The sequence below is a fragment of the Lepidochelys kempii genome, chromosome 16 (assembly GCF_965140285.1).
Source record: "Lepidochelys kempii isolate rLepKem1 chromosome 16, rLepKem1.hap1, whole genome shotgun sequence".
NCBI lineage: Eukaryota > Metazoa > Chordata > Testudines > Cheloniidae > Lepidochelys > Lepidochelys kempii.
In genome coordinates, this window is record NC_136395.1 from 7,780,200 (window position 1) to 7,792,448 (window position 12,249).

The following is a 12,249-nucleotide window of genomic DNA, read 5'->3' on the forward strand; positions in this document are numbered from 1 at the left end:
GACAAAGTGATTGCACTACAGTATTTGTATGAGGTGAATTGAAAAATACGATTTCTTTTGTTTATCATTTTTACAGTGCAAATATTTTTAATAAAAAATATACACTTTGATTTTAATTACAACACAGAATACAATATATATGAAAATGTAGAAAAACTTCCAAAATATTTAATAAATTTCAATTGGTATTCTATTGTTTAACAGTGCAATTAAAACTGCGATTAATCGCAATTATTTTTCTAAATCGTGATTAATTTTTTTGAGTTAATCGCGTGAGTTAACTGCAATTAATTGACAGCTCTACTTGGAAGCAATAACTGATGATCTGCAGATCTGGGGCAAAAATAAGTTAGATTACAACGAGAGACTGTATAATGTTCTGTAGTTTGCCAAAGGAGAAAACCCAACCTTAAATGGTAGAGGAACAAATGCCAGATTGGGCTGAATAAAATTGGTTTTGTAGGACATATACTCAGGGATTGCCTACATGGTGTGGCAATGTACTTTATGGGGGTGTGATTTCTAAAGTGTACTAATGTGTTGCACATCAATTGGTCTGTTTAGACCAGGGGTGGGCAAACTACCACCCGGGGGCTGCATTCGGCCCTCCAGACGTTTTAATTCGGCCCTTGAGCTCCCACCGGGGAGCAGGGTCCAGGGCTTGCCCCACTCTGGCACTCCAGCCAGGGAACAGTATCAGGGCCTTGCCCCACTCCATGCGGTTCCTGGAAGCATCAGCATGTTCCCTCTCCGACTCCTATGTGTAGGGGCAGCCAGGGGCTCCGCACACTGCCCCTGCCCCAAGCACTGCCCCCGCAGCTCCCATTGGCCAGGAACCACAGCCAATGGGAGCTGCAGGGCGGTGCCTGCGGACAGGGCAGCATACAGAGCCGCCTGGTCGCACCTCCACATAGGAGCCGGAGGGGGGACATGCCACTGCTTCTGGGACCTGCTTGAGGTAAGCGCCACCCGGATCCTGCACCCCTGATTCCCTCCCATGCCCCAACCCTGATCCCCCTCCCGCTCTCCAAACCCTCAGACCCAACCCAGAGCACCCTCCTGCACCCCAACCCCTCTGCCCCAGCCCCACCCCAGAGCCCACACCCCCAGCCGGAGCCCTCACCCCCTCCCGCACCTCAACTCCCAATTTCGTGAGCATTCATGGTCCGCCATACAATTTCCATACCCAGATGTGGCCCTCAGGCCAAAAAGTTTGCCTACCCCTGGTGTAGACCCTGCTGGTGTGAACTAAAAGTTCCCTAGCATAGTAGTTCTCAACCAGGGGTATGCATATCCCTGAGGCTACACAGAGATCTTCCAGGGATACATCTACATCTAGATATTTACCTAGTTTTACAATAGGCTACGTAAAAAGCACTAGCGAAGTCAGTAAAAACTAAAATTTCATACAGACAATGACTTGTTTTATACTGCTCTATATACACTGAAATGTAAGTACAATATTTGTATTCCAATTGATTTATTTCATAATTATATGGTAAAAATGAGAAAGTCAGCAATTTTTCTGTAACAGTGTGCTGTGACATGTGTGTATTTTTATGTCTGATTTTGTAAGCAAAAAGTTTTTAAGTGAGGTGAACCCTGGGGGTACACAAGACAAATCACATTCCTAAAAGGGGTACAGTAGTCTGGAAAGGTTGAGAGCCACTGCCTAGCATGCTTTAACATAGTATTGTTTGTGTTTGGTTATGGCTGTTATGTTAGCTGTTATGTTTGGGTGTAACTACTGGGTGTGACTATTGCTGTTGGTTGAGGGTGTGACTTTTGGGATCAGATGTGACTTTGGAGTTAGGATATAGCTCTTGTGTAGCTGTGGGGTTCGGGAGTAGTTGTGGGGTTAGGGTTTGGCTATTGAGTTCAGTTGTGGCTGTTGGGTAAGGTTGTCGCTTTTGGGTGTGGATGCAGCTGTTGAGTTAGGATTTGAACTTTGGGTTCCATTGTGGCTATTTGGTCTGGGTGTGACTATTGAGTATTGGTGTGACTGTTTGGTTACATTTTGGGGTTGTTGGTTTTTTTAATTTGACTTTTTTTCTTAAAAAAAGAAGAAGAAGAAGAAGAAGAAGAAGAAGGGGAATTGCTGGTGTGGTTTGAAACTGAGCCCTGCCGTTTGACACATGACAGAGCTGTGAGCATTTGCAACACTGTCCTGTGTGAGATGATTGGGCCCTGGAAAAGAAGAGTCATTCCTTCTCAGCTCTGCTGAGCCCCACATCCCTTTTACCCTGGCCAGAGCTTGCCAAGCAGGCTAAACAATTTTTTAAAGTGTGTTTTTCTCCCTACCAATAGAGAGCCTGTACAGCCTACCCATCTCCAGAGCCCCGTGTATTGAATTAACTCCTTAGAGCAGCTGGACCTACCCATCCCCGAGAGCCCCGCTATTGGGACACGGCCGCAGAGCGGCTGGGCCTAGCCAGCGCAGAGACCAGGCTATTGGGACACGGCCCCGGCGCGGCTGGGCCTAGCCAGCGCAGAGACCAGGCAATTGGGACACGGCCCAGGCGTGGCTGGGCCCAGCCAGCGCAGAGAGCAGGCTATTGGGACACGGCCGCAGAGCGGCTGGGCCTAGCCAGCACAGAGACCAGGCTATTGGGACACGGCCCCGGGGCGGCTGGGTCTAGCCAGCCCAGACACCAGGCAATTGGGACATGGCCCAGGCGTGGCTGGGCCCAGCCAGCGCAGAGACCAGGCTATTGGGACACGGCCGCAGAGCAGCTGGGCCTAGCCAGCGCAGAGACCAGGCTATTGGGACACGGCCCCAGGGTGGCTGGGTCTAGCCAGTGCAGAGACCAGGCTATTGGGACACGGCCCCGGGGCGGCTGGGCCTAGCCAGTGCAGAGACCAGGCTATTGGGACATGGCCCCGGCGTGGCTGGGTCTAGCCAGCGCAGAGACCAGGCTACTGGGACACGGCCCCGGCATGGCTGGGCTTAGCCAGCGCAGAGACCAGGCTATTGGGACACGGCCCCGGCATGGCTGGGCTTAGCCAGCACAGAGACCAGGCTATTGGGACATGGCCCCGGCATGGCTGGGCCTAGCCAGCGCAGAGACCAGGCTATTGGGACATGGCCCCGGCATGGCTGGGCCTAGCCAGCGCAGAGACCAGGCTATTGGGACACAGCCCCGGCGTGGCTGGGTCTAGCCAGCGCAGAGACCAGGTCTATTGGGACATGGCCCTGGCGTGGCTGGGCCTAGCCAGCGCAGAGACCAGGCTATTGGGACACGGCCCCGGCGTGGCTGGGTCTAGCCAGCACAGACACCAGGCTACTGGGACACGGCCCCGGCGCGGCTGGGCCTAGCTAGCGCAGAGACCAGTCTACTGGGACACGGCCCCGGTATGGCTGGGCCTAGCCAGTGCAGAGACCAGGCTACTGGGACACAGCCCCGGGGCGGCTGGGCCTAGTCCAGTGCAGAGACCAGGCTATTGGGACACAGCCCCGGGGCAGCTGGGCCTAGCCAGCGCAGAGACCAGGCTATTGGGACACAGCCCCGGGGCAGCTGGGCCTAGCCAGCGCAGAGACCAGGCTATTGGGACATGGCCCTGGCGTGGCTGGGCTTAGCCAGTGCAGAGACCAGGCTATTGGGACACGGCCCTGGCGTGGCTGGGCTTAGCCAGTGCAGAGACCAGGCTATTGGGACACGGCCCCGGGGCGGCTGGGCCTAGCCAGTGCAGAGACCAGGCTATTGGGACAAGGCCCCGGGGCGGCTGGGCCTAGCCAGCGCAGAGACCAGGCTATTGGCACACAGCCCCAGGCTATCACGGCAATATTCCTGGCTCTTTACACCAGCATGTGTGGGTTTGCCCTATAGTTGCTGAGTCACTGCAGGCCCCTCTAAAGTGCTGGGCCCCGGCCCTGCACTTGTGTCTGTCCGGCTGTGCCTCCTAGGAGACTCCACCAGGGGTCAAAGCAGGTCTGTGCTCTGAAATGGCCTCTGCTGGCCTCCCAGAGTGGCAGGGGAGGCAATAGCCAGGCAGCATGTGCATTTGCGGGGTGCTCCGAGGCTGACCTGGGCTGCGAGGTGGCAGAGATTCATTGCTGCAGCAGCAGTAGCAGGCAGCTCAACCGGCGGAAAAAGTGTGAGGGGGAGGAAGGAAGCCCAGACCACAATCTGTGCTCTCACACCCGAGCGAGCGGAGAGCTTGCTGAGAGCTGCAGCCATCCTGCCATCGAGGGGGGAAATCCCCTTCACCCCTCCCCCAGGAAGCTTGCATAGCAAGCAGCCTGCCTGGAACCGGCTGCTGCACGAGCAGAGACGAGCAGAGGAACTGAGCTAAATGCTGCTGAGGGAGGGGAAAAGACTCATGAATGACAAGGGGGAGGGAGCTGATATTGGGCACTAGGGCTCTGCGGCCCTCTGGGCTCCATGCTGCTGATAGCGAGAAATGTGAGCTGGCTGCATCACTGCAGTACCCACTGCAGACACACAGAGAGAGGGGGAGAGAGAGCAGCAAGGAACCAGCTCCCAGCACTGAGCATCCTGGGGACAGGCTCCCTCACAGCTCCTGGGGAGAGCCTTCCACAGCAGCAGCCAGAGCAGCAAAGAGACCACCTCCAGCAGTGAGCATCCCCAGGGGACAGGGTCCGCCAGCAACAGAAAGGATTTGGCAAGGCCCTTGCTTCCAGCCAGCCCTGTATCTGCTGTGCTGCCAAGGATCTTGCCTTTGCAGAGATGATCCCAGGAAAGCTACTAGCAGATGCTGCCGCCTCTTGTAAGGTTCTGCCAGTTCAGTAGCCTGCAGATGCCGTGTGCACTTGCCGTCGCAGACAGTGTTGCATCAGCATCTTACCTGTCGAAGCAAAATCCCATCCTGCCCAGAGAGCAGGTTTGCTGTCGTACTGGTGCGAGGAGTCGAGGAGGCGAAAGCCCTGGGAAGAGGCAGTTGTCCTTCATCATTGCAGCCTGGAAGAGTCGCATCCCTGGGATCGAAGGTGCAGTCAGGAGCAGTCCCAGGGAACCTCCGCAGCAGGCCTGGAAGGGAGCTGGGCTCCCTCCTGAGCCCACTGGCCTGCAGGTACCTTGGAGGGCTGGCCATTGCACAGCATCCGGAACAAGCACAGCTGGGGGAGAGCCCTTCCTCTTTGAGTGCGGCCTTTGTGTCCTGCCCTTTAGGGGATAATCACCTCTTTGCTGGGCTGGACATTGAACAGCAGAAGAGGCTGCACTGAGCAGGCTGTTGCCAGGGGCCATCAGGAAGCTGGACTGGAATTGAGGAAGAGCCAGGCACGATTTGGAGAAGGTGTGGATAACAGAGTCATCTCCTCTGCCTTTCAGATAACCTCTAGTGACTGAGGCCTCCAGTCCGCTGGCAGTTTGCCTGGCCCAGAGAGAGGAGCCAGCCCCACAAGGCAGGAGCCTCCTTAAATAACAGAGCTTTGCAGCCCCACAGCCCATCCCAGGTAAGGGTATTTACTGCCTGTCAGTGTGTGTCAGTGGTGGGCATCAGCCTGCAGGACTGTGTGTGCGCTTGTGAGTGTGTGTGATGTGTCAGTGTGAGTGCTGTGTAACTGTGTGCATGCTGTGTGTATGCTGCATATCTGTGCTGCGTGTCATTGCATACAGTGCGTGCCATGGGTCACTGTGAACACCGTGTGGCTGTGTGAGCTGCTCCCAGCCTGTCAGCATGGAGTGTGCTGGGAGTGTGAATGCTGTGTGTTACTTTGTTATGTGTGTGTGTGTGAGCATATATGTCACTGTGTGTGTGGTGTGTGCCTCTTGAGCACTGCCTGTCAGTGTGTGTGCCAGGTGTGTCACTGCTGTGTTGCGTAGCAGTGGGAGTGCTGTGTGTTGGGGTGTGTGCTGGGTGTGTCACTCCTATGTTGTGTAGCAGGGTGTGTGCTGTGTATGACAGGTGTGTCATTCTTGTGTTGTGTAGCTGTGTGTCAGTGTGTGTGCCGGGTGTGTCACTCCTGTGTTGTGTAGCAGGGTGTGTGTTATGTGCCGGGTGTGTCACTCCTGTGTTGTGTAGCAGTGGGAGTGCTGTGTGTCAGTGTGTGTGGTGGATGTGTCACTCCTGTGTCGTATAGCAGGGTGTGTGCTGTGTTGTCCCTGTGGCTGGGTAGGTAGAATGTAGCACACTGCAGCCAGGGACAGCGGACAGCCTGGTGATGAGGATTTGCTGCCTTCCAAGCCCTGGTGGCTGTGATGAAGGTGCAGGGTAGGCCCAGCGGGCCCAGCTAACTCACCAGCTCTTCCACCCGCTTCCTGCTGATCCCCACTGCATTAGAGCAAGACATTTGGGATGAATGAGAGATTTGGATGGGGTAAAATACCTTGACCAGTTCGCTCAGCTAGCCCTTTGGGCAGCCCCTTAGCCAGGTGGTCCCTTCTGGGGCTGCACCATAGCCAGACAGACCTGTTGAACGGCCTGTGGCCAAGCAGCCTCCTTTAGGTGGTTCCGTGGGTGCATGGCCCCATGATCAGTTCTTGCAGAGCTTGGTTGGAGCGTGCTGAAGGCAGCTCCCTGCTAACACAGGGTAGGAATTTGCCAGGCCTGCAATGAAGGAGCCTCCATCGTCCTCTCCAGAGGGACAGGGCTGTCTCCTTGCCACTAGGAAGGCAATACCTACAGTGACAGTCACCCTTTCACCCCTGAAACACTGGTGCCTTCTCAGCCCCCGTCCCAAGAGGACTGGGATGGGGGACACGGAAGAGAGAGAGAAGCCAGGGCGGAGCGAATGTGTGTGAGATAATGTGGGGAGAGTGACATAATCAATGGCAGGGGTCAAATGCACAAATCCAGAGGCAGAGTGGGGAGCCCCGACTACCTGAGAAAGGGCCCCTGAGACCTAGGAGGGGGAGGGGGAGTAACAGGCTACTTATGCATCTGGGATTTCTAGGGGAGACATCAGAGTCTGTCCCAGGCTTTGGTCAGGGAGTGCTGAGCCCCTCCCCAGAATCCCCCCTCCCCAAGCCCAGCCCTGGGAAACTGACAGGTAGGTACTGGAGAACAGAGGCCTGTGGGGAATGCCTGGCGACTCCCATGTCTTGCAGCTGTGCTGGGCAGCCAGCCAGGGCTCTGGGATGTGCTCCTTGGGTCTGCCCAAGGAGCAGAGAGTGAGGCGCTGGCTCCAGCCACCCAGTGATCCCCATTGAACACTTGCAGATTTCAAATCTCCCTTGAGCCGAGTCTCCAACTTCCTGTTGCTTTGTGTTTCCAGCCTTTTCCTGCGAGTGGCTGCAGGGAACGTGGAGCTGAGGCTGGGGCAGCGCGGCAGGTCTGATCGGTGGCTACACCCCCTGCATCCCCACCAACGGAGCATGCCACTGCAAAGGTGAGCCCGGTCCGCTCCTCACCCCAGCAGGACGCTTCCTGGCTCTGGGTCTGGTGCCCAGCTACTACCCTGGGGCAGCTGCAGTCTCCGCGAACCTCAGTGACTGCGAGTGGGAGAGACGAAGTCAGAGCAAAGGAATTCACACACACATTCTTCAGCCCTGCCAGGATCTTACCCAGAAAGAGGAATACAGGCTGGGTGGGGGCAGGGCACCTGTGGAAAGGTGCAGGGAGCCCTCCTTGCAGGCTGCACTGAGCATATGCCTGGTGGGAGCTGTCCTGGGATGAACTGGAGCCCTGACTCATCTGCTCCAGGGCCAGGAGAGAGCCTGGCTGTCCCTAAGCCTCTTGCCTGAGTTTGCTATTTCCAGCTGATGATGATCTGGCTTGGAAAGCGAGAGCACACAGAGAGTGGGAGATCTCTCCATGACAGGGCTGCCACAGGATTAAGCATCTGAGAAAGGCACTGCGGGGAGGAAGAACTTTGATCATTAGATTGGAACCTAGGAGCAGAAAGGCTCCGCTCAGCAGAATGCTGCTGTGACTGCAGCCACTTCCTGTGCACGCCTCCATCTGCGGAAGCAGCACCTCTAGGAATGCGGGGGAAGCTGGGGTTACTGGAATCCGGAGGGAACTTGGTTGCCTAGAGCTGCACCTTTCTCCCAGGATGTGCCCCTGCTCCAGCGGCTTTCTCCAGCCCTATCGCTTCACTGCCCGAACACGATTGAAAGCTCTGCATGCTGCCGGCGTGTTCTAGCCTCATGCAGGCTCCCCTTGCAGAGCCCAGAGCAGCGGACAGCAATGTGAAAACCATCCTCATGTCGTGTCTCAAAGGGCAACAAGTCATCATCAAAATGGAGGCGATGAAGATCATCCACCCAGAGAAGTTCTCGGAACTCCAGGCCTCCCAGCCGCGCTACACCTCAGCGCCCCGCCGGGAGCCCCCCCTCGTGGCCAAGCGCGCCTGGCCATCAGAGTCCGAGATCATTGTCAATCAGGCTTGCGGGGACATCCCTGCCCTGGACAGTAATCCTGGCTCTCTGGGGCTGCCCCGGACTCCGCCCCTGCCGCGGCGAGAGCGAATATACCAAGGGCAGCGCAAGGGCAGCTCAGAGGTCTGTTACCACCGCCAGCCGCCCTCAGACGAGGTGATCGTTAACCAGTACGTTCTGCACCCCTCCACACCGTGCGAGCCCCTCGAGTGCCCCACCTGCGGCCACATGTACAACTTCACCAACAAGCGGCCCCGCATCCTCTCCTGCCTGCACTCGGTGTGCGAGGAGTGCCTGCAGATCCTCTATGAGTCCTGCCCCAAGTACAAGTTCATCTCCTGCCCCACCTGCAAGCGGGAAACCGTGCTCTTCACCGACTACGGGCTGGCCGCGCTGGCAGTGAACACCAGTATCCTGAACAGACTGCCGGCTGAGGCCCTGGCTGCCAACCCCGTGCAGTGGAGCAGCGACGCCGACCGCAGCTGCTACCAGACCTTCCGCCAGTACTGCGGCGCTGCCTGTACCTGCCACATCCGAAATCCACTGTCTTCCTGCACCATCATGTAACCTGTGCACCCCGCCCTGCCTAGCTCTGCACCGCCTCCCTGCCCCGGGGGCCGGACAGCGTGAGAGAAGCCTGCGGACCAGTCCCAGGGGATGACAGGACCGAGTGAGGGTGGCAGGTCTGACTAGCTCCCCTGGCACTGCAGGTGCTATACACATCATCCCCCGGCCCAGCTCCCCGCTCCAGCACAGGGCATCCCCACCTGCTCAGTGCTCAAGTTTAGGTGGGGGCTGCTGGGAACACAGCCCCCTTGTAATATGAAGCCACTGGTTGAGCAGAGGTGCTCCCCTTGGGCCTGGCAGTGCTCCAGAGCAAGGGACATTCCTATCCTGCGGCTCACGCTCCCCCTGTGCATCTGGACAGGTGCCACCCAGCCCGCTGTGCTCACTCCCTGGGCAGCTTGCTTCCTGTCCCCTTCCCCTGGCTCTGTGGCCTGGTCAGGGTGGAGCAGCTCCGCCCAGGCGCAGCCCCACCACTGGCCTGGCTGACCCACGGCGCTGGCGCCCCCATGCTGCTCAGCCCACGCAACCTACAGAGGTGACACAGGTGGAGAGCCTGGGAGCTTCCCAGGGCTGAACTGGGCTGCACGTGAGACCTGAACCTGCCTCCCACAGGGATGGGACGGGGAGGTTGCCACACGTCAGTCAGACCCTCTCTGCATTATTTGCCAAAGCTTTCATCTCGGTGGCCAAGCTGGCATGCGTCAAAGTAACTGCAGCCAATTAAACCCGTTGCCATTGGCCTCCCATTATTAACGGACGTAGCCCATTTCCTCCACAGGCCCTCCAGGAAAGCTCCCATTTGTCCTCGTTTTGGAGGATCTTTGTTTGCCCATCCCTGTCTGGGGACGCCCCATCCTTTGGGTGGTTCGTGTTAATAAAGGCATTGAGTTGTGATCCTTCTTCCATGGGTTCTGTATGTCTCTGGGAGGGGAAGGGACCTGCGGATCTCCTTGCTCAGCCTTTCTGCTCCATGCTGCCAGGTGCGCAGTAGTGCAGAGGCTGAAGACTTTGTCAAAGTGTGCCATGCCATGTTCCTCCCTTCTACCCCTCCAGCAAGGCTCCTGTTCCCCAGTAGGGCAGCCCAGGAGTGAGGGCCCCAGAGGGTATCTGGCTAGCAAGCCAAGGCCACCAAAGCCCCTTGTACTACAGACTGCAGAGGATGGGGTGACCAGTCGGACTATGACAGCGTCCCTGTCCCCAAAGGGGCAGTGGTGAGAGCGGCTACCCATCACCATGCCCTCTGTTATCTCTCACACAGGTGGGAGAGCAGGGAAGCAGCTGCCCTGCTTGGAGATTTTATCTCTTCAGAACATTTTGGGGAGAGCTTGCTGCAAAAAAGCAAAAAATAAGAAAAGAAAAAAAGAATAAAACAAGCCATAAGCTGCGAGGTACGGAGGTGCGAGGGAGCTGAATGCATACTCCCTGGGGAATGCTGCCCAGGGTTGGGCCCAGATCAGCCATCCGGGACAGTATTGTCTGTGCACTTCTGGATCCCGTATCCTCTGGGCCCTCTGGCCAGGGCTGGCTCTGCCCAGTGAGCTCTGGACACGCAGCTCAGCTCACCCCACAAATGTCGGTCTGAGTTTGTGCCTACTTATTACACTGCCACAGCCCCAAGAGCCAAACGTTCAGCGGAGAGGCTCAACCACCCCCCTCTCCAGGGGGCCCAGAGCTGGCCTCGGTGCCGTTAGGGAGAGGGAAGGTGAGAGCCAGCAAGCAGCCCTGCAGGGTCCCTGGGGAAGATACTGCAGACAACCCCCCTGGCTCACAGCCAGAGCATGAGCACTCCCTGCAGCCCTGCCAAGGGTGGAGGAGAGTCCCGAGAGGCCATGCTCACTGGGCAGTGGTGGGACAGGGCTGGGGAGAGCACTGAGAACAGGGCCTGACATTGTTTCATTTTCGCTCTGCCGATTCCTCCTGTCGCTGGTTGTGACGATGCTCCTGTTTTCTACCTGGCCTTGTTAATCCCTGCTCCATCTCCCAAATAAAGATTATACTGGAACGAACCACACCGAGCATCTATAGAGTATGTTGCATGGGGCAAGGAGCTGGGGCGCTTAGCTGGGACTAGACGAGGCCAGGATTCTTGTGGAGGTATTTACAAACCTCACCAGCAGCCTGCTGCTGGCCCCTGGCTGGCTCATCCCAGTGCAGGGGAGGCCCCCAAGACAGGACCTGGCAGCTCATGGGAGTGAGCCCAGCAGGAAAGGCTTTCTCCAGGGACAAGGACCTGTGCTAGCCCTCTCCTCCCCTGAGCTCTCTGTCCGGGACTAGGCCCCCATGCCTAACGCAGGTCTCTGAGCTGCATGCGAGGAACAGGGATTGTTATGGAGTCGCTCTGGCCTGGGCTCCAGGCAGCAACTGCCGGCTCCATCCTTCCCCGCACATGCAGCCCTTGTCATGGGCAGTTAACAACCCTCCAGGGATGTTTTATAAACTATTGATACCAAGACAATTGGTGTATTAAAAATACATTGAGAGTCGGACAGTCGGACGCTACTGAGAACTGCATGGCCACCATGCTGTGGCTGAGGGTTTATTTGCATAACATGGAGAAAGTTCTGCATAAAGCCTGTACCCAACCCAGAGGCTCTGGTTACCCCCTCTGGCCCCTCCACTGCCCGCTAGTATGTCCAGCCAGACAAATGCCATGTGTGAGCACTCCAGATGCCACTAGGCCCCATGCCCAGTAGGAGCATGTCCTCCCACTATTGCCAAGTGCAGTCATGGTCAGGGAAGAACATTTGCTTCCTTTGGATTATTTTATGAATAAGGGGAAACAATCTAGACGACCGCAGCGTTACCGCTCAACATTAAAGCAGTCGGGATGTGGCGAAGCGAAGTTTCTCCAGATGCTGGTGCATTTTTACATTAACGATACCATTAAGCAGCATGTTTTACCGGGAAAAGCAAGAATTAAAGAGCCATATACATTTAAGCTTCCAGCATCAAGGTTAACTGAGGGTGCGCGCGCGTGTGTGTGTGCGTGTACACAGGTGCCTATACTTCTATGTGTGCATGTGTCTGTGTGTGTGCGTGCACCTCTGTGTGTATCTCCGGGTGTGTGCGCATACATGTACTTCTCTGTGTGTACATGCATGACCTCTGTGTGTGTGTGTGTGTGTACATGCATGACCTCTGTGTGTGCGTGTACCTCTGTGCATATGTCATGTACCGCTGTGTGTTTACGTGTACGTGCCTGCATATACCTCTGTGTGTGCGTGTGCACGGAACTGTGTGTGCGTGTGTGCCTGTACCGCTATGTGTGTGCGTCTGCATGTGCATGGACCTCTGTGCGTGTGTATTTACATGTGTGTGTCTATACCTCCATGTGTATTGTCAAGAATCCTTATCGGGGCTACAGGGACAAACCATCCCGACGTGTAGAAAGAATAGGAAA

General features: G+C 56.4%; 1 protein-coding gene across 2 annotated transcripts; it reads left to right on the forward strand.

Moving 5' to 3' along the window:
- The first annotated feature begins 4,416 nt into the window (after positions 1-4,416).
- On the forward strand, positions 4,417-9,748 carry RNF208 (ring finger protein 208). 2 transcript variants are annotated; one of them, XM_073314536.2, is made up of 3 exons: positions 4,417-4,948; positions 5,292-5,416; positions 7,178-9,748. In XM_073314536.2, the coding sequence occupies exon 3, from the start codon at positions 8,028-8,030 to the stop codon at positions 8,847-8,849; it is 822 nt and encodes a 273-aa protein (XP_073170637.1). In that variant the 5' UTR covers positions 4,417-4,948; positions 5,292-5,416; positions 7,178-8,027; the 3' UTR covers positions 8,850-9,748. The 2 variants fall into 2 exon arrangements, with proteins under 2 accessions (XP_073170637.1, XP_078705201.1); XM_078849075.1 differs by having other exon boundaries at positions 4,417-5,416.
- Positions 9,749-12,249: the final 2,501 nt, after the last annotated feature.